Source organism: Gambusia affinis, linkage group LG08 (genome assembly GCF_019740435.1).
Source record: "Gambusia affinis linkage group LG08, SWU_Gaff_1.0, whole genome shotgun sequence".
Lineage (NCBI taxonomy): Eukaryota > Metazoa > Chordata > Actinopteri > Cyprinodontiformes > Poeciliidae > Gambusia > Gambusia affinis.
The window spans coordinates 26,181,432-26,203,898 of NC_057875.1; the positions used below are offsets into that span (position 1 = coordinate 26,181,432).

General features: G+C 36.6%; 1 protein-coding gene and 2 long non-coding RNA genes across 9 annotated transcripts in view; 1 reads left to right on the forward strand and 2 right to left on the reverse strand.

Annotated features, from left to right (window-relative positions):
* Positions 1 to 22,467, reverse strand: part of LOC122835691 (alpha-1,3-mannosyl-glycoprotein 4-beta-N-acetylglucosaminyltransferase C-like) — a 56,472-nt gene that overhangs the window by 3,148 nt on the left and 30,857 nt on the right. Inside the window, exon 3 of one of the 4 annotated variants that reach the window (XM_044124946.1) lies at positions 16,412 to 16,581. The exons of the other annotated variants lie outside the window; for them this stretch is intronic. Coding sequence (XP_043980881.1) covers positions 16,412 to 16,568 — 157 coding nt within the window. The 5' untranslated portion in view covers positions 16,569 to 16,581. The remainder of the gene's footprint in view (positions 1 to 16,411; positions 16,582 to 22,467) is intronic. 4 annotated transcript variants of the gene reach the window in all.
* On the forward strand, positions 3,365 to 4,237 carry LOC122835694. The gene is made up of 3 exons (XR_006371344.1): positions 3,365 to 3,427; positions 3,975 to 4,019; positions 4,117 to 4,237. It is a non-coding gene; the product is annotated as an uncharacterized LOC122835694 (long non-coding RNA).
* LOC122835693 lies at positions 7,542 to 10,323 on the reverse strand. Of its 4 annotated transcripts, XR_006371343.1 has the most exons (5): positions 10,309 to 10,323; positions 9,710 to 9,754; positions 9,429 to 9,612; positions 8,561 to 8,743; positions 7,542 to 8,448 (listed from the first exon to the last, which is right to left on the reverse strand). It is a non-coding gene; the product is annotated as an uncharacterized LOC122835693 (long non-coding RNA). The 4 variants fall into 4 exon arrangements; XR_006371341.1 differs by lacking the exon at positions 10,309 to 10,323 and having other exon boundaries at positions 9,710 to 9,855; XR_006371342.1 differs by lacking the exons at positions 9,710 to 9,754; positions 10,309 to 10,323 and adding an exon at positions 9,245 to 9,309 and having other exon boundaries at positions 7,544 to 8,448; positions 9,429 to 9,489.

Genomic DNA, 22,467 nt, shown 5'->3' on the forward strand with positions numbered 1-22,467 from the left:
TGGTGCCAAACCATTCAGTGATTTATAAACTAAAAACAGTATTGTTAGTTACACTAAAGTAAATGTCACAGTTTCTAACTAAATGTTTACTTAGGAACCTAAATATTTAGCTTACATATTCATATTTATCTCCAATTTAAATATGTAACTTGCTACTTAAATACTTAAATAATTAGTTTGGAGGTTTTTAGCTAACTTAATATTTAGCTTTCTAAATAAATATTTAGCTTCAAGTTATATACTTAGCTTGCTAATTAATTATTAGTGTGGGGTGGACATTTAGCTTGATAGCTAAATATTTAGTTTCAAGGTAAATATTACGTTTTAAATATTTAGTTTCAAACTAAATACTTTAATTTGGAGCTACATTTTTAGTTAGTTAGCTAAATATTCAGGTTCTAACTTAATATTTGGCAAGATAGCTTTAGCTTGCTAGCTAATCATTTAGTTTGGTAGTAAGTAGTTTGACACCATGAGATTTATAAATGAATGACTAATATAGTGAAAATATGTGTTTCTTCTACGACAGGCTAAGTAATCCAAATGAATGTGTAACTTTACAGACGACGCCCCATTATTATGACAACGTTTTCTAAATTTACAGAACCTTTCTTGACAATGTTCTATCAATCTCTTTCAGGTACCAACAGATGTACAAACTTTAAACCCTTTGAGCTGTGAAGCTTAGTGCCAGTCACCAAAATCAAAATCACAGGGTTCTTAGTCAGATCTCAACACGCACATTTATTTTCTGTTAACTTGTTGCATGGATATGAGACACATCAGTGCCAAATCATGTTTAATCTTTTGGAATATTTGAAGAAACACTAAAATAAAAAAATAAAAAAACAAAAACTGAAAACTCAGAAAATGGCAAAAAGAAAAAAAAAACTTGGAATAAGGAAATTTTCAGAGGTATTCTCCTTCCTCATTGTCCTGGACAACTCCTGTCTTTACAGGATGCCAGTTATTCATATCTAACAAAATAGATTATTCTAAGGTTAATCAGAATAATAATCAGTTGCAACCCCGAGGCATCAATCAGCCTGGACACGTCGTCATCTTTAATTACGTTTTGATCAGCTACTCGACATGACAGATGTGACCGTCGGGGGCCGAGGCCGATGCAGAAGGCTGATTTGAAGGTTTTTCACAGGATGAAGCTAAATGGCTGCTGGTGATGGATCGTTTCGTTAATCCGCTCACAAGCTGAGACGTCAGTCATCTGTTCTGCTGTTACCGGCCAGATGATTGTCCAGACGTCCTTAAACGGATTTTCTAATAGGAAATTAACACTCCTGGCCCAAAATATGATCATATTAAACAGATTTCGTACAGGACGGATTTTTTGATGGGAGGTTCTGTAAAAATATAGCGGTAATTAGAAGTTTACATGTATCAAATAAGAAGACACATTCACCTTTTTTTTTTCTCACTGAAGTAAAATCAAACCAAACTTCTCTCATTTTAGGTAAGTTAGAATTACCCAATTTATTTCTGTTTGATAAATGCCACAATAATGAGAAAAATATGTCAGAGTTTCGTTTATTCGTATCTTCAAACTCAAAAGTTTACATCCAGAATGATTACTGCCTCTTTAAACAGTGAAGAAAAGCCCAGATGATGACGTCATGACTGGAAACTTCTGATTTGAGTTGATTGGAGGCGCACCAGGTATAATGCTGCGTTCCAGTTCTACTTGGAGCTGGGAAATTCCGACATCCCAGTAGGAAGAATCAACTGGAATGCCCTCCGAAGTTGGATTTTCTACTGGGAAAATGGGAGCCAGTCCGACTACTCACAGTTCGGACTTAAAACGCACGGCCAACTTCACGTTTCAATATGGCCGCTCCTCGCTTAAAAAGGAGTAAGTGGAGCTGGAAACATGTTTAATTTTCAAGACTCACATGTAAGAGTGTGTCTAAAAAAAAGGTTATTATAATCAACTAAGATGAATAAAATAGCAAAAACTATAATTGAAAAATATTTTCGTTAACTGGAACAAATAAAAACGGTAATTAAAGGGGAAAAACAATAACTAACTGGAACTATATTGTGTGTTTATAAAACTAAAACATACAGAAATTCTAGATGACATCTTTCCCTTTTCCGATTATGAATCTGTTTATTAACTTTTTTGAGCTGATGTGAAATTGGATTTCTTTTCACCATACAAGCAGTTTACATCAGCTGACTGCAAATGACGGCGCTGTGTACAGCTAGCGGCGCTTACGCTAGTCCGCAAAATGGCGACAGAAAAAGATGGGAGAGAACACCAGAGTGAGTTGGTTGTTCAGCAACACTTGAATCCATTTTTTGAAAATGGTATCTTTTATTGGGTATTCATTAGCCATATCCGTAGCATAGCATTCAGTTTGTATTATTATTATTTTTTTCTTTTGTATAGACATAACGTGAATGTGGACCACCCGCTTCGGATGTTATCATCCCATAGAATGGCGATTATCAGTGGTTATCAGCCCCATTGAATGGCCTCAGTTGGTCCCTGATCTGCCTGCTATCAGGCTGTTATTAACCATTCTAACCATTCTATCGGTGATAACAGCCGCTTGTCGCGAATAGAACCTTTTTATTTTTTTTTTTACCTTTTTTTAAAAACCTTTATTTATAATTTCTCTGCAAATTTGAACAGGATATTAAGAATTTACTAAAAATACAAAAGCCAAACCTATCCGTCATAAGATTTTAATTAGGTATTGTAATAATCGTTACAGTATTTAAAAACAACTCACTAAAATCTAAAACCGGAGGTTTTTTTTCCTCTTTTGTTTATTTTTGTTCGCTTTTTTAAAGACCTATATTTCCAATATGCCTTTGATTTCTTTGGATTTTTTCCAATAATTCACTCAAAATAAATGCCAAAATTTAACATACTTGGATAATTTTATTGGATCTTTACAAGACGTGTTCTCTCAATTCATGCCGTGTTTTATATATATATAGTATATATATATATATATATATATATATATATATATATATATATATATATATATATATATATATATATATATATATATATATATATATATATATATATATATATATATATATCATATAATGAAATTAAAAGGTATATTCTAGAGTTATGTAGTGTTATGAGTTGTCCAACCTCATAGCCTTCCACTAGGTGGCTGTATGTACATCCGTAGTTGCTTGCAATCTTATCAATAATGATAAGAAGAAGTTATCTTATAATCTTATTTTTAATTAAAAAAGTTAAAAATAAAAATACGGATGGATTTGCTCATATGATTATATGAAAATCTGTGTTTGTACCATATGAAAATGTTTAATATTTTTATTAGTAGTAATAATAATAAATTACGGATTGCACCCGACAAAACATTAGAGAAGAAGAAGAAGCTTACGTCATTCGACGCGACACTTTCCACGGTCGGAGCTGGTGAGTAGCCCTGAATCTGTCAAATAAAAATGTAGTAAAAAACCTCAAAAGACCGAAGGCTACATTTATAAATCTGCTGATGGTAGTTCTATGAGTTAATGTTAGCGAGTATGTGGCACAGCATGTGTTTGTACAGATTTAGACACGTTTTAACCCTACTTGGTAGAAAAGGCTACTTTAGCTCGCTAAAGTAGCCTTTTAAAAGCCAGTCAGGTTCAAATGTAGCTGTCCTTCATACCTTTAATAACAATGTGCTAAAATTTTGTTTCATATATCTTAAAAACCGTATACTTTTCAGTATACTAGTTTATATCAGTATATTGATTTAATGTTAGGATTCTGTCATACAGTTCATTACATTTCATCGTTTCCCACAGTGTATTATAAACCCTGAGGCCATCATTCTTTATTTGTTGCCCCACCAGGCTAAGCATTGTTTATTTATTTAAGTCTTTGTAAAACGTTTGCATTTTCTGTGACTTTATAGTTATTGTTCATGCTAATTATACAAGCTATGCCAATATAAAGTCTTTGTTTTCATTTTTAGATCCGGATCACATACACAGGAGTCACTCATTGAAGATGAATCACAGTAAGTGACAGAAATTTGTACTCTTCTATATTTGAACAACAGTTCTCGCCTCAAGTAAAGAAACTGTGCGTTGTTTTCTTGTTGTTGTTGTGGTTAGGCTGGACAGGGATCTTCGAATAATTGAGAGACACCATGGTGTAAAACGAAGGCGGCTCCCTTCGGATGACATTTTCCAGAGAACACTGAGAGATGTTGACCAGGAACTTAGAGGTCAGCTGATACGAGCACAAAATGAAGCAAGGGAGAGGGCCACTCTTCTCAACCTGAAAAGAAGATGTAATGGTAACACTACTTCTTCTCTTGACTGTATGGTCATTAGCAAAATTGAAGCTCAAAGGTCTTGTGGTAAACCTAAATTTAATCTTTATGTTATCCCTGCACCATGCATATGTTCACTCTAGGTACTTAAGCGTCTTTATGCAGTGTAAGAAGTGACTGGTTTATTCCAACTTGTCCTTTGTCATGGGTATGTGCTTTTGATATGTATAAGGTTATTTATCTTTGGTGTATGAATATGTTTCTTGGGTGTATCCTGTCTTTCACCTAATGCCCGTTGTAAATAGGCACAGATAAGTGAGTATTGTAATACATCCATTTTCTAATGGACATTCAATGATCTTATACATTACGGCAGATATTAAGTCTTTCAGAGCGAAGGTGAAACATTAACATGTTTAACGTTGAAAAATTGTCTTATAGTACTACTTGGTTCTTTGCTGGAATAATGACATGGTGTCTCACTGTCCAAAATGTTCAAATCTGTATGTTCAAGATAGTGTCTAACATATGATATAAGTAGTTTTTGGTTTTTTATAGCCATGGATCTCCATTGTGCAACATCTTCAGGTCTGTGAAATCATTCACTTCTGTTTTCAGCAAAATTGTAAAACAAGCTTTTATTGGAGATGTATTTTTGTGTTGTGCTATCTGTCATTAAACATGTTTTTTTCAAAATGTATTATGTATCACTGGGACTGCAAAAAAGACACTTCTAATTTGGTCACAGTTGTGACATTTGTTTATCCGAAAGCTGTCAATGTAAGCATTTCCTGTAGTTTGTCTTAAACAATTGATAAATGTATAATGCATCAATAAAAGCTTTTGTATTGAAAAGATATTGTGTCAAATGTGAGTGCTTTACATAGTAACAAATATTTGGGTATCAAACGAACACATCAGTGAGCATGTTAGCTGAACTCATTACTGTTGCACTTCAAAAATTTCCACATGGTAGCACAAATAATACCCTTTAGCAAAAAAATGAGTAAGATCTTTCCTTTTAAATAAACAAATTGACCAGGTTAGAAGACGACACGTTCAGGTAAAGGCACTTTCTCCCTTCGCGAAATCGTTGGGACAGGCATGTTGATAGGACACAGCTGGAGAAGATTCCATTGTGGGATGCAGTAGTTCCACAACGTCACATGTTACTATTGGTTATCAATGGGTGACACGCCACGTGACCAGTTACACACTTTTTGCCGCTTAATGAAAACTATTAATACGATTTGACATTAGGATTTCATTCTGTCTGATAAGTTCAGTTTATGACTGGAAAATGTGATTTACTTACTTTAACAGAATTTGCTACCCACTCAGACTGGTGAGTTTAATCATGACATCGCCCCGTGTGTCAATGATGGGGCGCATTCCATTTCAAACATTGAACGTTTGCCGCGACAATAAGGCCCCGTGTGTCAATGATGGGGCGCATTCCATTTCAAACATTGAACGTTTGCCGCGACAATAAGACCCTGTGAGTTGTAAGTGCGAGGATGTTATAAAGTAATGTATATGGTCATTGAGAGTGTAATTGTAGTGTATTAAACTATGATCAGGACTTCACTTTTTTCTCATATTTAGTTTAGCTGCACTATTACAGATAGTATGTGTTAACAAGGAGACGCTGTATGGGAGAGTGATGCAAAAGAAGCCTTTTCAGCAATTACGCCTCAAACAGAGCCGCTTGAGGTCTGCAAAAGCACATTTGGACGAGCCAGCTTCATTTTGGAATAAGGTCCTGTGGACTGAAGAAACAAAGATTGAGTTGTTTGGTCATAAAAAAGGCATTATGCATGGCGGGGAAAAAACAAACAAAAAACAGCATTCCAAGAAAACACTTGCTACCCACTGTAAAATTTGGTGGAGGTTCCATCATGCTTTGGGGTTGTGTGGCCAATGCTGGTACTGGGAATCTTGTTAAAGTTGAGGGTCACATGGATTCCACTCAATATCAACAGATTCTTGAGAATAATGTTCAAGAAGCTGATACGAAGTTGAAGTTATGCCGGGGATGGATATTTCAGCAAGACAATGATCCAAAACACCGCTCCAAATCTACTCAGGCATTCATGCAGAGGAACAATTGCAATGTTCTGGATGGCCATCCCAGTCCAGACCTGAATATCATTGAACATCTGGGATAATTTGAAGCGGGCTGTCCATGCTCGGCAACCATCACACTTAACTCAACTGGAATTGTTTTGTAAAGAGGAATGGTCAAAAATACCTTCATACAGGATCAAAGAACTTATTAAAAGCTACAGGAAGTTACTACAGGCTGTTATTTTTGCAAAAGGCTGATCTAATAAATATTAATGTCTTTTTTCTGTTGAGGTGCCCATATTTTTGCACCTGTCAAATTTTCTGTTAATGCATACTGTACATTTTCTGTTAGTCCAATAAACCTCATTTCAATACTGAAATATTACTGTGTCCATTAGATATATCAAACTGAAGTAGCTTTTGCAAACACCCAAATATTTATACATAAAAACGATTAAGATTAATAGGGGTGCCCAAACTTTTTCATATGACTGTATGTTGCCGCTTTCTCAGGTAGGTTACAAACAGTTATGTCATGATGCCCCAGCCGGCATACCTAGGTGGGCCCCATAAGGGAAAAAAGAGGGCAGACATTTTGGTCCCAAAATGGTTTGTGACCATTTTCCATAGTGGCCCATATATTTTTTTTATGTAAGCAGAGACAAATCACATAAGACTACATGTCAGAATTTTCTGACATACAGTTGGTGTTATTCAGACTCTCTGTCTTTATATTCCTGCCTGATCCGTCCCGCTGTGTGCTTAAATTTTAATGTAATATCTGGTGTGAAGGATGTCAATATTCGTGTTGCCCTCCAGAAAAACGCAAACATCAACACTAATATTAACTGCTCTATAACATTTTAAACAACCAGGAATGTACATGTCCTTACAGTTGCAAAACTAAATGCAAATCTAACAGTAAGATAATTCTCACTAGTCTGTGCAGCCATCTGAGTGGTGGAGCAGTGGAAGGAGCGCTTAGACACCAAACACTCAACCTGGATGCTGGTGTGAGGGGTCTCCTAAAAAAGTAGTCAATCATCCAACTGCAGATGATACATTATGGTGCTGCTGGCATTCTTACTAAAACCAGGAAGGTAAATCAAATCATCCAGTTTGTAAGTCCCTACACAGGCTACAAATAGTCCATATTGTAAGTTTTGAAATCTGTCTGAAATATCACAGAAACACTGACATAGCTCAATGAATTTTTAATACAGAGTAGTGCCCTTCAAAATAATGTAATTCTTGGATAACAGTCAAATATTTCTCAAATATGAACATCACAAAATTTTTGTCCACTACGTTTTAGTTATTTCATTGTTGTGCTCAAATTTAAAGATATTATGTAAAGCAGATTATGCAGCATCTCAAGATTAAGAGTTAAATTCAAACTGTAAATAAAGTTTAGTCATTAACAATGTCATACTGAACAAGAACATTAATAAATGTGAAAAAGACTACAAAGCTGTAATGAGTAAAATTAAAATGCCCTTGATTATATATAGCTTGACTTAAAAAACAGATATGTCTCAACAATATCAAAAACAATAAACTGAGATGTTAGAACAAAAAGCTTATATGAAAATCATCAATGAACTTTTTATACTGGAATATGTGCTCTTCACATAGAACAGTAAGTGGCCATAAATCATGAAGATGATTCACAATCTATGCTGTTCTCTCCTTCGTCAACATTGTCGTCATCATCCGCTTCATCCTCTCCATCGTCAATGCTTTCATCATAGTCTATGTAATGTAGATCTGGAGACATAAGTGCTTGAGAATAAGAGTTAAACTCTGGTAGGTGATGATTTGGAGGAGGGGCACCAACTTCGATAAACCTCTTGAACATGTTCATTGCACTGTACATTTTCTTTTCTAACATGATAATGTTTTGATGAAGTACAGCTTTTGAACCAGGATCTGCAGTATCATTTATAGCTGAACTTAAATGTCCATGTTGTTGATGAAGGTGAAGAATGACAGTGTTCATCTCTCTCTTAAGTAGAAGCTTTTCTTCAGTTGCTCTAGTCTTCAAATGCAGGGCTTCTATTGCTCGACTTTTTAGGTTCTTTGGAACAACACCATGATCTTCAATCTTTAAAATAAGAGAACAATTGCAAGTGGAACCTTGTTAAATGTAGTAGCAACATAAAGTGAATAACAGCATGTAGAAAGTTGAATAAAACCTTTAGATCAATTCTACTCACTTCTTCATCAAACAATGTGTACAGCTGGGAGGAGGCATCACACAATTCTCAAAATTCTAAATGTGATGGAAAGATGCCAGTTTGTGGAGGCCACTGCAGATTATTGTACTCTAACAATCTTCTTCAGTTTCCTGTTACAGGCATTCACTTGCTTGGACAGCCTTATAACAACTCCCTGTCCATCTGTAAAGAAAGAAGAAATATAAATACTAGTAAAAATAATACAATCAACACAATATGAAAACATGATACAATAGTCATTTATGGAAGTATGTTAAACATAATAAAAGGTTGACATCTGAAATAGTGTTTATCTCAATTTGGATGTTGTGAACACAAGTAGTGGGAGCCAATTCTACATAAGATATTCAACATGACACTAAAGTTCGCATAAGGAAATCTCAGTTTGTAGGTCAAAATCTATTACTGCCAATAATTGAATGATATTTTAATTGTACTCTTAAAAAAGTTATCCTCAGAATATAAAGACTGATAGTTCTTACAGTGACTCAATATCTGCCGTAATGTATAAGATCATTGAATGTCCATTAGAAAATGGATGTATTACAATACTCACTTATCTGTGCCTATTTACAACGGGCATTAGGTGAAAGACAGGATACACCCAAGAAACATATTCATACACCAAAGATAAATAACCTTATACATATCAAAAGCACATACCCATGACAAAGGACAAGTTGGAATAAACCAGTCACTTCTTACACTGCATAAAGACGCTTAAGTACCTAGAGTGAACATATGCATGGTGCAGGGATAACATAAAGATTAAATTTAGGTTTACCACAAGACCTTTGAGCTTCAATTTTGCTAATGACCATACAGTCAAGAGAAGAAGTAGTGTTACCATTACATCTTCTTTTCAGGTTGAGAAGAGTGGCCCTCTCCCTTGCTTCATTTTGTGCTCGTATCAGCTGACCTCTAAGTTCCTGGTCAACATCTCTCAGTGTTCTCTGGAAAATGTCATCCGAAGGAGCCGCCTTCGCTTTTACACCATGGTGTCTCTCAATTATTCAAGATCCCTGTCCAGCCTAACCACAACAACAACAAGAAAACAACGCACAGTTTCTTTACTTGAGGCGAGAACTGTTGTTCAAATATAGAAGAGTACAAATTTCTGTCACTTACTGTGATTCATCTTCAATGAGTGACTCCTGTGTATGTGATCCGGATCTAAAAATGAAAACAAAGACTTTATATTGGCATAGCTTGTATAATTAGCATGAACAATAACTATAAAGTCACAGAAAATGCAAACGTTTTACAAAGACTTAAATAAATAAACAATGCTTAGCCTGGTGGGGCAACAAATAAAGAATGATGGCCTCAGGGTTTATAATACACTGTGGGAAACGATGAAATGTAATGAACTGTATGACAGAATCCTAACATTAAATCAATATACTGATATAAACTAGTATACTGAAAAGTATACGGTTTTTAAGATATATGAAACAAAATTTTAGCACATTGTTATTAAAGGTATGAAGGACAGCTACATTTGAACCTGACTGGCTTTTAAAAGGCTACTTTAGCGAGCTAAAGTAGCCTTTTTTTCTACCAAGTAGGGTTAAAAACGTGTCTAAATCTGTACAAACACATGCTGTGCCACATACTCGCTAACATTAACTCATAGAACTACCATCAGCAGATTTATAAATGTAGCCTTTCGGTCTTTTGAGGTTTTTTTACTACATTTTTATTTGACAGATTCAGGGGCTACTCACCAGCTCCGACCGTGGAAAGTGTCGCGTCGAATGACGTAAGCTTCTTCTTCTTCTCTAATGTTTTGTCGGGTGCAATCCGTAATTTATTATTATTACTACTAATAAAAATATTAAACATTTTCATATGGTACAAACACAGATTTTCATATAATCATATGAGCAAATCCATCCGTATTTTTATTTTTAACTATTTTAATTAAAATAAGATTATAAGATAACTTCTTCTTATCATTATTGATAAGATTGCAAGCAACTATGGATGTACATACAGCCACCTAGTGGAAGGCTATGAGGTTGGACAACTCATAACACTACATAACTCTAGAATATACCTTCTAATTTCATTATATGCTTATATATATATATATATATATATATATATATATATATATATATATATATATATATATATATATATATATATATATATATATATATATATATATATATATATATATATATATATATATATATATATATATATATATATATATATATATATATATATATATATATATATATATATATATAAAACACGGCATGAATTGAGAGAACACGTCTTGTAAAGATCCAATAAAATTATCCAAGTATGTTAAATTTTGGCATTTATTTTGAGTGAATTATTGGAAAAAATCCAAAGAAATCAAAGGCATATTGGAAATATAGGTCTTTAAAAAAGCGAACAAAAATAAACAAAAGAGGAAAAAAAACCTCCGGTTTTAGATTTTAGTGAGTTGTTTTTAAATACTGTAACGATTATTACAATACCTAATTAAAATCTTATGACGGATAGGTTTGGCTTTTGTATTTTTAGTAAATTCTTAATATCCTGTTCAAATTTGCAGAGAAATTATAAATAAAGGTTTTTAAAAAAAGGTAAAAAAAAAAATAAAAAGGTTCTATTCGCGACAAGCGGCTGTTATCACCGATAGAATGGTTAGAATGGTTAATAACAGCCTGATAGCAGGCAGATCAGGGACCAACTGAGGCCATTCAATGGGGCTGATAACCACTGATAATCGCCATTCTATGGGATGATAACATCCGAAGCGGGTGATGTGGACAGGGGAACAGAACGAGAACGATGCCGGGCATCCTGATGTATTGTGTAAAGTGTGAGTGAAGCTCACAGACGTCTTCTTTTTAAATTCACAAATTAACAAGAGGGGCAGTTATATTTCCATACAGGGGGCAAGTTGGTTTTAATAACTTTTTATTCTATAATAAATGACATCATTATTTGAAACTCACTTTTTGTTTTCACTCAGATTACCCTTTGTCAGGTATTGAGATTTGTTCGTCTGAAGAATGTAAATGGGACATAAAAGCAAAACAGAATACCGTAGCTATTTACTACATACAGAAAAAAAAAAATCCCACTTTTTGGCACTTGATCGTAAAAAAAATAAAATAAACAAAAATAAAAACAAAGTTGATTCCACCCTGCTTAATTCTGATCTTGTAGAATTTGAAAGAGCAACTTTCGATGCAAGACACCAAAGACCCACCGCTGGCGGGTCCAGTGACAAACACCTTATCATTCATTCATTCATTCATTCATTCCTTCAGGCTCCATTCAAGCCAGCAGTGTCCTCCACCTGCTAGAGAGAGTGAACCGTTTTGGCTTTCTGTCATGAAAACGCTCCAAGGTGGCACCTGAGAGAGTAAGTAGAAAGTAGAAAGACAACGATAGCTGACACAAGTCAATATTATGAAAGCCTTGGCAGGAAAACACACACACACACACACACGCACACACGCACATATTCACACACACCATTATCTGAGACAGCAGCCTGCGAAATTTGATATTGAGACGAGCGAGGAATACCTAACAAGGCACCGTAATGGCCACCCGCTCACTCCGCCACGGAGAGAATCCTTCTAAGAAATGAGATTTTTGTTTGCTTTCTCTCCCCGAATCTAAGCAACAAACGAGCCTCCTATAGGTCACATACATTTATATGGAAATGAAGCTGCGCTCGGCGGGATAAATAAGCCCCAAGTTTCGCAGGTTTGGGGTGGCGGTGGAGAGTTGGCGAGGTAATTTGCTTTTACTTCAAATGCTACTCTGCTGAGGTGTTTCTTTTATCATTTCTTTCTTTCTTTCTTTTTTTTTTTGTCAGCAAATTATCAGCATGCATGCCCAGGGAGCTCATTTCTACAACAGGAGTCATTTTAGATTAGAGGCTGTAAAATAAAATAAAATAATAAAAAAAAACACATAGAGGAGAATACCAATGAGCATCTGCATTTCAAATAGCAATACATCCTCTGAGAGTTTCTCTTCTTCACTGCGCATTAACCAGAGTCTCTCTGGAAGAATAAAAGAAATAGGAACTGATGGGGCCCATGCAGCACTGCTGTTTGAAACTTTTCTGAAAAGGAGGAGGGGGAAAAAAACGCAGTGGAGCACTTAAAAATGAAAAACAGCTGTTTGCACACAAAGCTAGATGGAAACCAAAAGGGTCCAATCAGGTTTACTTGATGCTTTTCAAACATTTTTCAGAAAATAAAAGTCAAAACTGAAAATTGGAATATGCACAAGAGTAAAAACCATGAACCATGAAAGAAATTTCTATTTGATGTTAATTATCTTCAGATTCTTTAGCAAATAAAGTTGGATTTTGCACCAGGTAGGGAAATAAAAGGAAACTGTTCATTTCAAAAGTGATTATTGATCCCTGTTTTGTTGTAAATTGAAGTAGAAACCTCCAGGCGTATAATAACTCTGCTAAATGGTTTGAAGTGGCACCATGTTGTTTCTAGGCACAGAGTGTAATTTCATAATCAAGTAACGGTGTTACCATCAGTTTTTATATAAACGCTATATGAAACAAATATGACTTAAAAGAAATTTTACTTTGTAAATTAATTCATTAATTAATGGACTTCAGGCCTCTGTTATTTAAACACCTGTTTTTTCTGATAATCTGCCTTTAGGAAGTCATCATAACACGACGCCTTTCTTCACCCTTAAATAACATTTTACCAGTGTTACACTGAGAAGGAGCTCCTATAATGAGCTCAGCAGTTCCACCAAGTGTTTGCTAATTGCTGCTGGCTAGTCTGAAGGAGCCGAGGGGACAACTAGGACAACTCTGTGAGGCAGAAGCTTGGAAGCTTGGAAACTGCAGCTCTGAGGTGGAGTTGCGGCTTGAAGGCGGGGCTAGGTCCAACCAGTTGTTTTGTACAGCTGAATGGTTGCCATGGAGATTAATGGACATGCATGAGAGAATCAAAGCAACACTCCAGGTATGTTTCTGATGAGGAAATAACATTATAACAAAAAAGTAGATTTTACAGAACACTGTCCCTTTAACTTAATTAGGAAGTAGTTCTCTTTTCCGCCGCTGAATGTTAGATATTTGTTTTTTAATTTTCTTCCTTGGCAATGTGACCCGATATGTTCCTTTTTGAAATCGATTCCTTAAATCTAAGTCCTTCGAAGCGATACCTTTTACATGAATGCCTTTTTTTCTCTTCTTTTGTTTCATTTACAGTAGGAAGGAAAGTTTATTTGTGTAACATATTTAAGTCCTTGAAACAAGGCAGTTTACACCATAAAAAATATAAAACGTTAACCAATTGTGAAACAAGCCATAAAAATTAAATTTTAAATGTAAAAAGTGAGAACGGATGAAAGGTCAACAAATAAACAAGTGAGCTGTAAGTTGAGGCTAAACCAGGAAAAAAACAGAAAGACTGCAGTAAGTTAGACGAGATAAGCTTTGGGCTGGAGAGCTAAAGATTTAATAACCAGCCTGTAATGAAAGCTCGACTGTGAAAAAATTAATGAGTAATCTTTTCATTTCAACGACGCCCAATATGGCGGCCTTTTGGGAACAGAACTTAATACCACTGTTCAGCACTGGCAACCAGTAGGACACTGGGAGAGGAGCAGGATACGCCCTGGGGAGAGGAATGAGTGGAACGGGACAAGATGCTGAAACAGAAACTGCCTTTTCAGCAGAACCCTGCGTGTAATGCGTTTGGTCAGAAAATGATGGATGGGCCGGTTTTCACAGCAGAGACAGAGGGACGCACACGGAGAGATCCTGTTATCGACTGGATGAATGCAGGCAGCCAGAGGTGGTTAATGGTGGAGGGATGGACTGGACTACAGGGAGTCTGAGAGAAGAAATATCACCTCCTTAATCGAGTTAGAATGAATAGTTCCACTTTGAAAAGTGGCTTGGACTTCCGCACTTAAAGCTGCAGATTGTAACTTTTAGAAAATTGTTTTTTTTAACTCCATATTTATTCAATCTGTCACCATGACTGACAATATGATAATCTGTGAAAAAAACATTCCTGAGCTTCTGTTGCAATCTGCAAAACAGGCAATGACAGCCGGGAGGCGGGTATTTGCACTGTCAATCAACCTCCTGCACGCTGCTAAATGTACTAATGGTTGAGAAACAATGTACCTTTACGGGAAAACTGGTTTATCCACCGTCATTATTGGTTATGCTAACTACCCTTAGCATTTGTAGAAGGTTATGTTGTCATAACAGAAGAGCTAGCAAAATTTAATTCTTTGCTAAATTGTAGCTTAGCAAAGAGCAAGTGGGATGGGATGAGCACAAGAGTGATTGACAGCACCAAATGTTTTCAAAGTTACCAAAAATACTAAAGCGCTAAAGGAAAAATTAGCTCTGTTGTCAGCAGAAGAGTGTCCACCACACCACTACATAAACCTGAACTTCACCAAAACATTTCATTGCCACAAAACTAACCAAAAAACTTTTTCTTTTTTTTTTGGGTAGCATCTATAATGTTGAACCAGTGATGTTTAGACGTTTTCCACAATGAATTCAAACTAGAGCGCAAATTCTTGTTATTAGGTAGAAAACCTTTGAAAAAAATCATTTACATGTTTATGTAAGTATGAATGGATGTAAACTTCTGATGTCAGCTGGATTTAAATATAATCCACGTACAAGAGTTAAATCATTAGCAAAAAAAGTCAAGAGATGCATTCGAAAATTCACGAAAACATACTTAGTTTATTTCTATTACACTTTGTTTAATGCATAATCCAGATGGCGCAGAATTTTAACTTTACACAATATTAAACAGCAGCAATTCACAACATGAAGGACACACATTCATTCATCCGCCCGTTTCTTCTCGACGTTTCTGTATTTTTAGCCTCATGCATACAGATGCTGTCTGAACGTTCTCGCTCCTGCTTCCAGCTGAGTCACCTTGAATAAATAAAGTCAGCCAGACTTAGTGACGTTCCCTTCTGATTCCCTCACAGTCCAAATCAAATGGACTCTGAACAATAAAGACGGCTCGGCTTCTGGCTGTTTGGGTTTTCACTTCAGAGCGGATCATAACAACACAGACGTGATCCGAGATCCATGACAAGGGCTAGAAATTTATTCTAGACCACAAACTTCTTCTTGTAGAAATCAAGTAAATATAATCTGACCCATGATGTGGGTCTCAGATTTATGATGGTGTGTTAGGGTCATTGTAGATTTAAAATAGGAGTACATTTCCACCCAAAAATTCTCAAAAATTTTAAAATCTGAGATTTTGTAGAAAAAAATTTGACATTTTTTTTAGCTTCAATGGTTGAAAAAAACTCAGAAATTTTTAGATTAATTTCAGAATTTTTTTGAAAAAAAAAAAAACAAAACAAAAAAAAAACAACCTTTCAACTTTCTAAGATTCAAAAGTTGAAAATGTTAAACTTTTGGAAATTGGAAAGTAGAAAATTTATTAAGAAAAAAATAAATATTTATATATGGATACAAATATACATATATATTATAAAATATAACAACTTTTGACACTCAGAAAATTTCCAAAATTTAGATTATCAGTTTTTGAAACAGACATCTCAATGTTTTTTCCCTAGAAAATTTCGAAGATTAGTTTTTTCCAACTTTTTAAACTCATTAAATTTAGTTGGGTTTTTTTTTTTTGTAGAAAATGTTTGACATTCCCAACTCAGAGATTTCCGTGTTTTTTTCTGGCAAACTGTTGACTTTTGAAGCTCGAATATTTCCTTGAAAATTAATCTCAAAATTTCTAAATCTTTTGGTGGCAATTTACTCCTTCGATTTTTGTTTTTGTTTTCTCCACTTACAACGACTCAGTCGGATGCAGAGTTGTACAGAATGTCGTGTCTGCTGTGCCTCCATACGGGCCTGGAACAGCGAGCTAATGTGGGTCAAAGCGCTGGCTGCCGAGGCGAGCCCATCCTCATTACAGTCGCCGCCACTGGGACTGCAGAAGCCTTTCATGTTCGTCTTTGACCTGAAAGGTAAATACACTCCAGATGCAATTTACATGTACGGCAGGCCCGCTGTGCACCAGCGCCGAGCTTCAGAAGAAGAGAATTGCGTTAGCTCGGGGGCCGAAGGCCCGCTTTTAATCCTGAATACTGAGCAGCTTGTTGCAACTGCAGGAGCCGATAACGGAGATCAGATTATTTTAACCAATGCCAATGTGAAGAGGTTTCTGCCTCTAACTTGCCACTTATATCTTACAGCTGGCTAGAGATCAGCCAGAGAGGTTTAAAGTGGCTAAACTGGACAGAGAACCCAGATGTGCTCTGGAGACTTTTTAAATTTTGTTTGTGGAATAAAATAAACATCCTTTCTATTCCTCATGTTGTGCTTCCTCATAGCCTCAGGCAGAGATTAGGTGCACTTCTTTCTCTCTATACAGCTCTCAGCTCACAGCCTTTATTTATTATTATTATTATTATTATTATTATTATTATTATTATTATTATAATCCTCACTTTTCACCTCCTGTTCAAGACCTGATCTTTAATCGGTATATTTTCTCCGCGCTGCATAATTTACAGGTATTTATTACCTGGGAACAATCTTGTCTGTGTTGAATACGTGGAGCAGTCCGGTCGTTAACAGACTAACAGAACATGTAATAATCATCATCTTGTCGAAAAGCTCTGGTCCTTCAGGGACGGTGTCGTGTGACTTTTGGTGGCATTTTAAAGGGGTCACCGTTTATTGGTATCACTTATTAAATGATTAATATTTTTATCTAGCTGTCAGTATTTGGTAGAAGTTAGTTTTCATTTTTCAACTGTTCCTCTACCAAGTCTTGCATACAATATGAGCAGGGTCTGGTCCGTTATTCTATTGTATTTTAATGACAAAGCCAAAAGCTGGGCTTTTTGCTTTGGCTGTTTGAATTTAAAACTCTCAAATGATATCTAATAAAAAGAAACAAACAAACAAAAAATAATTGTGTTAGAGATATTATTGGCAACAACTATTGCAGAGACCTAAGACTTGGTTAGACTTCATTACCTTCTAGTCTACACCGCTCTAGACTAGAAGGTGGTCTAGAAGCCATACCTCCTAGACGCAGCTCCTCTTCAGAGCTGCAGTTTCCAAGCTTCTGCCTCACAGATCAGCTCTCCCTCCACACAGCTCCTTCAGACTAGCCAGCAGCAATTAGCAAACACCTGGTGGAACTTAGCATCAGTGTAGCTCATCAGAGCTGCTTCTCAGTTAAACGCTGGTAAAAACGTTGATAAAGGGTAAAACAGAGCAGGCATGTTGTGATGACTTCCTAAAGGCGGAGTTTCATGAAGAGCGAAAGTTTTTAAAGAGACAGAGGCCCAATTTCAAGTCGTTAAATTGCAAAGTCAAATTTCTTTTCATTCATATTTGGTATATATACCATTAATGTAACTTGATTGTGCTGTAAAATTAGAAAATGCCTGGAAAACACAAAAGACTGCACCTTTAACAGTGAAATAAATGTACTGACAAATTATGTTAGATTAGAAAAGAATCCAAATGATTTTTTTTTAAAGTTACAACAGTGATATAACTCAAAGTTGAGAGAAAATGTAAATGCTTTTTATAAATGGATTTGAAAGGTGAGTATTCCTCACATGAAAGACTGTTGCTAGCATGACCTGGTAGCATTTAGCTACGGTCTGTTCAGTGATCAGATTTCTCAGTCTCCCTAGGCGGGTCATCTGTCCCGGCTGGTCTTGTCGCCTGCCGAGTTCCTGGTGAAATCCACTGTGCTGATGCCTGAGTGGGCGACAGGCAGGATACCACTCAGACAGGTCACCCATCCAAAACAAGACCCACGCTAAACCTCACACCGAAGGCAGTTAGAGATCTCCAGTTGATCCGACAAGCGGCAGGGGAAGAAAACAGGAAGATCCGGAATAAAAGACCAAAGAGTTAATAAAATCTCAGCACAAAATGATAGTCATAATAGCTGTAGTACAGAAGGACAATAGTGGAAGTGAAAAAAAGTTAAAACTTAGACTTTGTATAGATTTCCGATGTTTTTTTCCTCAGAATCAGATTTGTTTATGTTGTAGAGTCTTAAATCCTATAGCAAAGAACAAACTTATGTGATTATTTTCATATAGAAACAACATAATTGAAGACTCATTGGTTATTCGTTTGGGTTTTGATATAGATTAAGCTCAGAATTCTAATTCTGTGTCAAAGTCAAAATTCTGAGATGGTGGTGGGCGATATGGACATATAATTTTAGCACGATATTTTGTGGTACTGCGGTGATGACGATAAAAACTATTACTTTTTAATAACATCCCCACAAGCACAAATAACGCAAATGTATTGATATTTATTGATTTGATTTATTTATTGATAAAGTGTACAATTGCAGAAAAAAGAATCCCAACAATATTGATCATTTCGGAGGCTTTAAACATTAATTAGAATTTATTGCAACAGTGTAGCAATATCTATCCCGATAAACGATACGATAAATATCCATCTCTTTTCTGAGATCAAAGTCAGAATTCTCTTTTTAATCCTCTTCCATACTACAAGACGATTTAAACGTGTAAAATTAGCAACAGTCGTCCCATTTTCAGAAACACTCAAGACTTTGAACCAACTGCGCTATGCTAACTGTTGGCTGCTGTATTTGTTTAGCAGGAAGCACCTGGAGCCTGATTTCCACAAAAGCTCCTGTTTGAAATTCAGCGTGTGTGTGCAGACCAACATGGTCACGCCTCTGGCTGATGCTCTCGCCCCGTCTAGGCTTCCTGTAATAGAAATATTTAGGGCTATTATGGTCACAGCTAATCCATATGCAGCAAAGAATGATGATGACAAGACCGTGCTCAAAAAAAATAAATAAATGCAATTAATTTCCAGGAAAACGGCTCCTCGGCGCCTGTAATGAGATGCCGAATTAATAAGCTTTTGTGCCGAACAACAAATCCATTTGGTAAACAGCGCTGTTCATTTGCCTGTTGACATCCAGACAGCGCATGAACCCAGAAGGACACTAGTGAGCTGCTGTGTGTGTGTGTGTGTGTGTGTGTGTGTGTGTGTGTGTGTGTGTGTGTGTGGGTGTGGCAGGAAAGCAGGCAGCAGGGTAGGTTATGATGGAGGATTTTGGAAAATAACATGGTGGTGATTTTTGCAGTCTAATTTGTTGACAATTTGAATACAATTATTCCTTGAGGCTTTTTACTTTGCTTGTGTGAAGATGTCAGCCTTTTGGATCCAAGGCTGAAAATTAAATTCCACATTTTTCTGTGATCTAGAAGTAATCGTTCATATTTGTGCAAAATTCAAATTCAGTTTTATGTATTTTTAAGGCAGCCATGTGTAAATTCAAATAAGGAATTGTTCCATATTTTACAGTTAAATTGTGCGTTCGGTTTTGAATTATCACAACGTGAAGAATTATCACATGTTCCAGAGTTATCTGGCGTGAAGCATCAACTTGTCAAAATGAGAAAACGCAGATGGACGGATTCAGGATTCTTTACTTATGTTCAGGTTGGATATTGATGCAATATTTTTTTTTTCAATTCCATGGTGGGAAAAAAAGATTTAAAAAACCCCCAGATGAGTCACAACTTGAGTTTTTGTTGATCAGTAGTTGTCAGGATTCAGTAAGTTTTCTTTGCAGTGAGGCGTTTATGACGATAGAGGTGATTTTTGGTCTTGTAAAATGTCTCCTGTTGCTCCTGTAAGAAGCCCTGCAGCAGTGAGTCTGTGTTTAGACAATTACAGTTAAACTTAAGAATGTCCATACTAATAGTACATGTACATTAAACATTTTCATTTAACCAAGCAGTTTGTTTTAGCAGTTCTCTCACAAAAGTAGAGGTGGGCAGAGCGATCCAAAATATCGACTGTATAGGTATAAAGTTGATGTTCGTATCAGATTGATACTGTGGTAAGATCAATAATATGGAGGTAAATTGGTGCCACAAGCTTTGTTCGAAAGGGAAAAAAAGTAAAACAAAAATAAATAAATAAATAAAAAATTTAAACTGAAAAATCTTTGAACAAAGTTTTGAAATCATGGCAAGGACATCTGTAGCTGCCATGATTTTTAATTAGATCTTGTGAATGAGCTGATTGAGGAATGATTTCAGGTACATTTCATATTTAGTGAAAACATGGCAGTTGTGAGATTTTTCATAACAGCACAACAACAATAATTTGTGGAAATTTTTAATGGGAACGCAGCTAGTCTCTTGTTCAGAGGTTTTCTGTGTCGTTTCCTTCCCGAGTGTTGCGCCCCCTCAGGCGAGGAGGTAAACAGGTTTTTTTCATAGAGTTTGGTTCTAGTGACACAGTGCAGAGCAAATGTGAACCACACCAGCTGAAAATGTAACAAATGTTGCTCAAATAGAGTAGAGTCTACTGGACCACTAGGTGTGAAAATACCCTTAGTCTCATGCTACACTGTGCAGACCCTCTGTCTGCACTGATGACGATTTACTCCCTTCACCGCTTTATGTGGTTTGCATTGCACTGCATTATTTGTTTACATAAACCACTATGGAATTTCAGAGACAGGGATCCAGTGTAAAACTGGGCCCATTCAGACAGCTGCACATTTCTATATTCACATTTCCTTTTCCTGTTCTACTGTACTTGTTTTTGCATTTGCCTTCAGGCTCATGTTTTGCTTGTAAGATGTCATTTCAAACATACAAGCTCAGCAGAAACAAGCGACACAACAATCTATTTGGAGATGTGTTCAGAATATGAAAAGATAAGCGAACCGCTCGAAGAAAGCAAACAGCCAGATAATTTGCTGGTGTCTCCAAGGCGACGTAAACAACAGCTCTACACAAGCAATTGCAGTGTTTTTTTTTTTAAAGGAAAAATGAATGAAACAGAATGAAAACACTTAATGGTTCCCACTACAGCCATCCCTATTAAGACCATTACCAGAAAAACGCTCTCCTCTACTATTTGCCTCCTGAATTATTCAGCAATGCACAATGATATAAAAAAAAAATAAAAAATTCCCTTCTCACCCACCGCGGGTGGTGATTCTTCTTCCTCTGAGCTCGGGTCCTCTACCAGAGGCCTGGGAGCTTGAGGGTTCTGCGCAGTATCTTGGCTGTGCCTAGGACTGCACATTTCTGGACTGAGATGTCTGATGTTGTTCCTGGGATCTGTTGTAGCCACTGTTCCAGTTTGGGGGTGACTGCCCCGAGGGTCCCGATGACCACAGGCACCACTGTGGTCTTCACCTTCCAGGCCCTCTCCAGTTCCTCCCTTAGGCCCTGGTATTTCTCTAGTTTCTCATGCTCCTTTTTCCTGATGTTGCAGTCACTTGGTATTGCCACATCCACCACAACGGCTTTCCTCTGTTGTTTATCCACCACGACTATGTCTGGTTGGTTCGCCCTCACCATTTTGTCTGTCTGGATCTGGAAGTCCCACAGGATCTTAGCTCGGTCGTTCTCCACTACCTTCGGGGGTGTTTCCCACTTTGATCTTGGGGGTTCCAGTCCATATTCTGCACAGATGTTTCTGTACACTATGCCTGCCACTTGGTTGTGTCGTTCCATGTATTCTTTCCCTGCCAGTACCTTGCACCCTGCTGTTATGTGTTGGACTGTCTCAGGGGCCTCCTTGCACAACCTACACCTTGGGTCTTGTCTGGTGTGGTAGATCTGGGCCTCAATTGCTCTGGTGTTTAGGGCCTGTTCCTGGGCGGCCATGATGAGGGCCTCTGTGCTGTCCTTCAGTCCAGCTTTTTCCAGCCATTGGTAGGACTTTCTTATGTCAGCCACTTCGGTTATTTGCCGGTGGTACATCCCATGCAGGGGCTTGTCTATATATATATATATATGTGTGTGTGTGTGGGCGTGTGTGTGTGTGTGTGTGTGTTTGCCAGCAGTCAAGACCG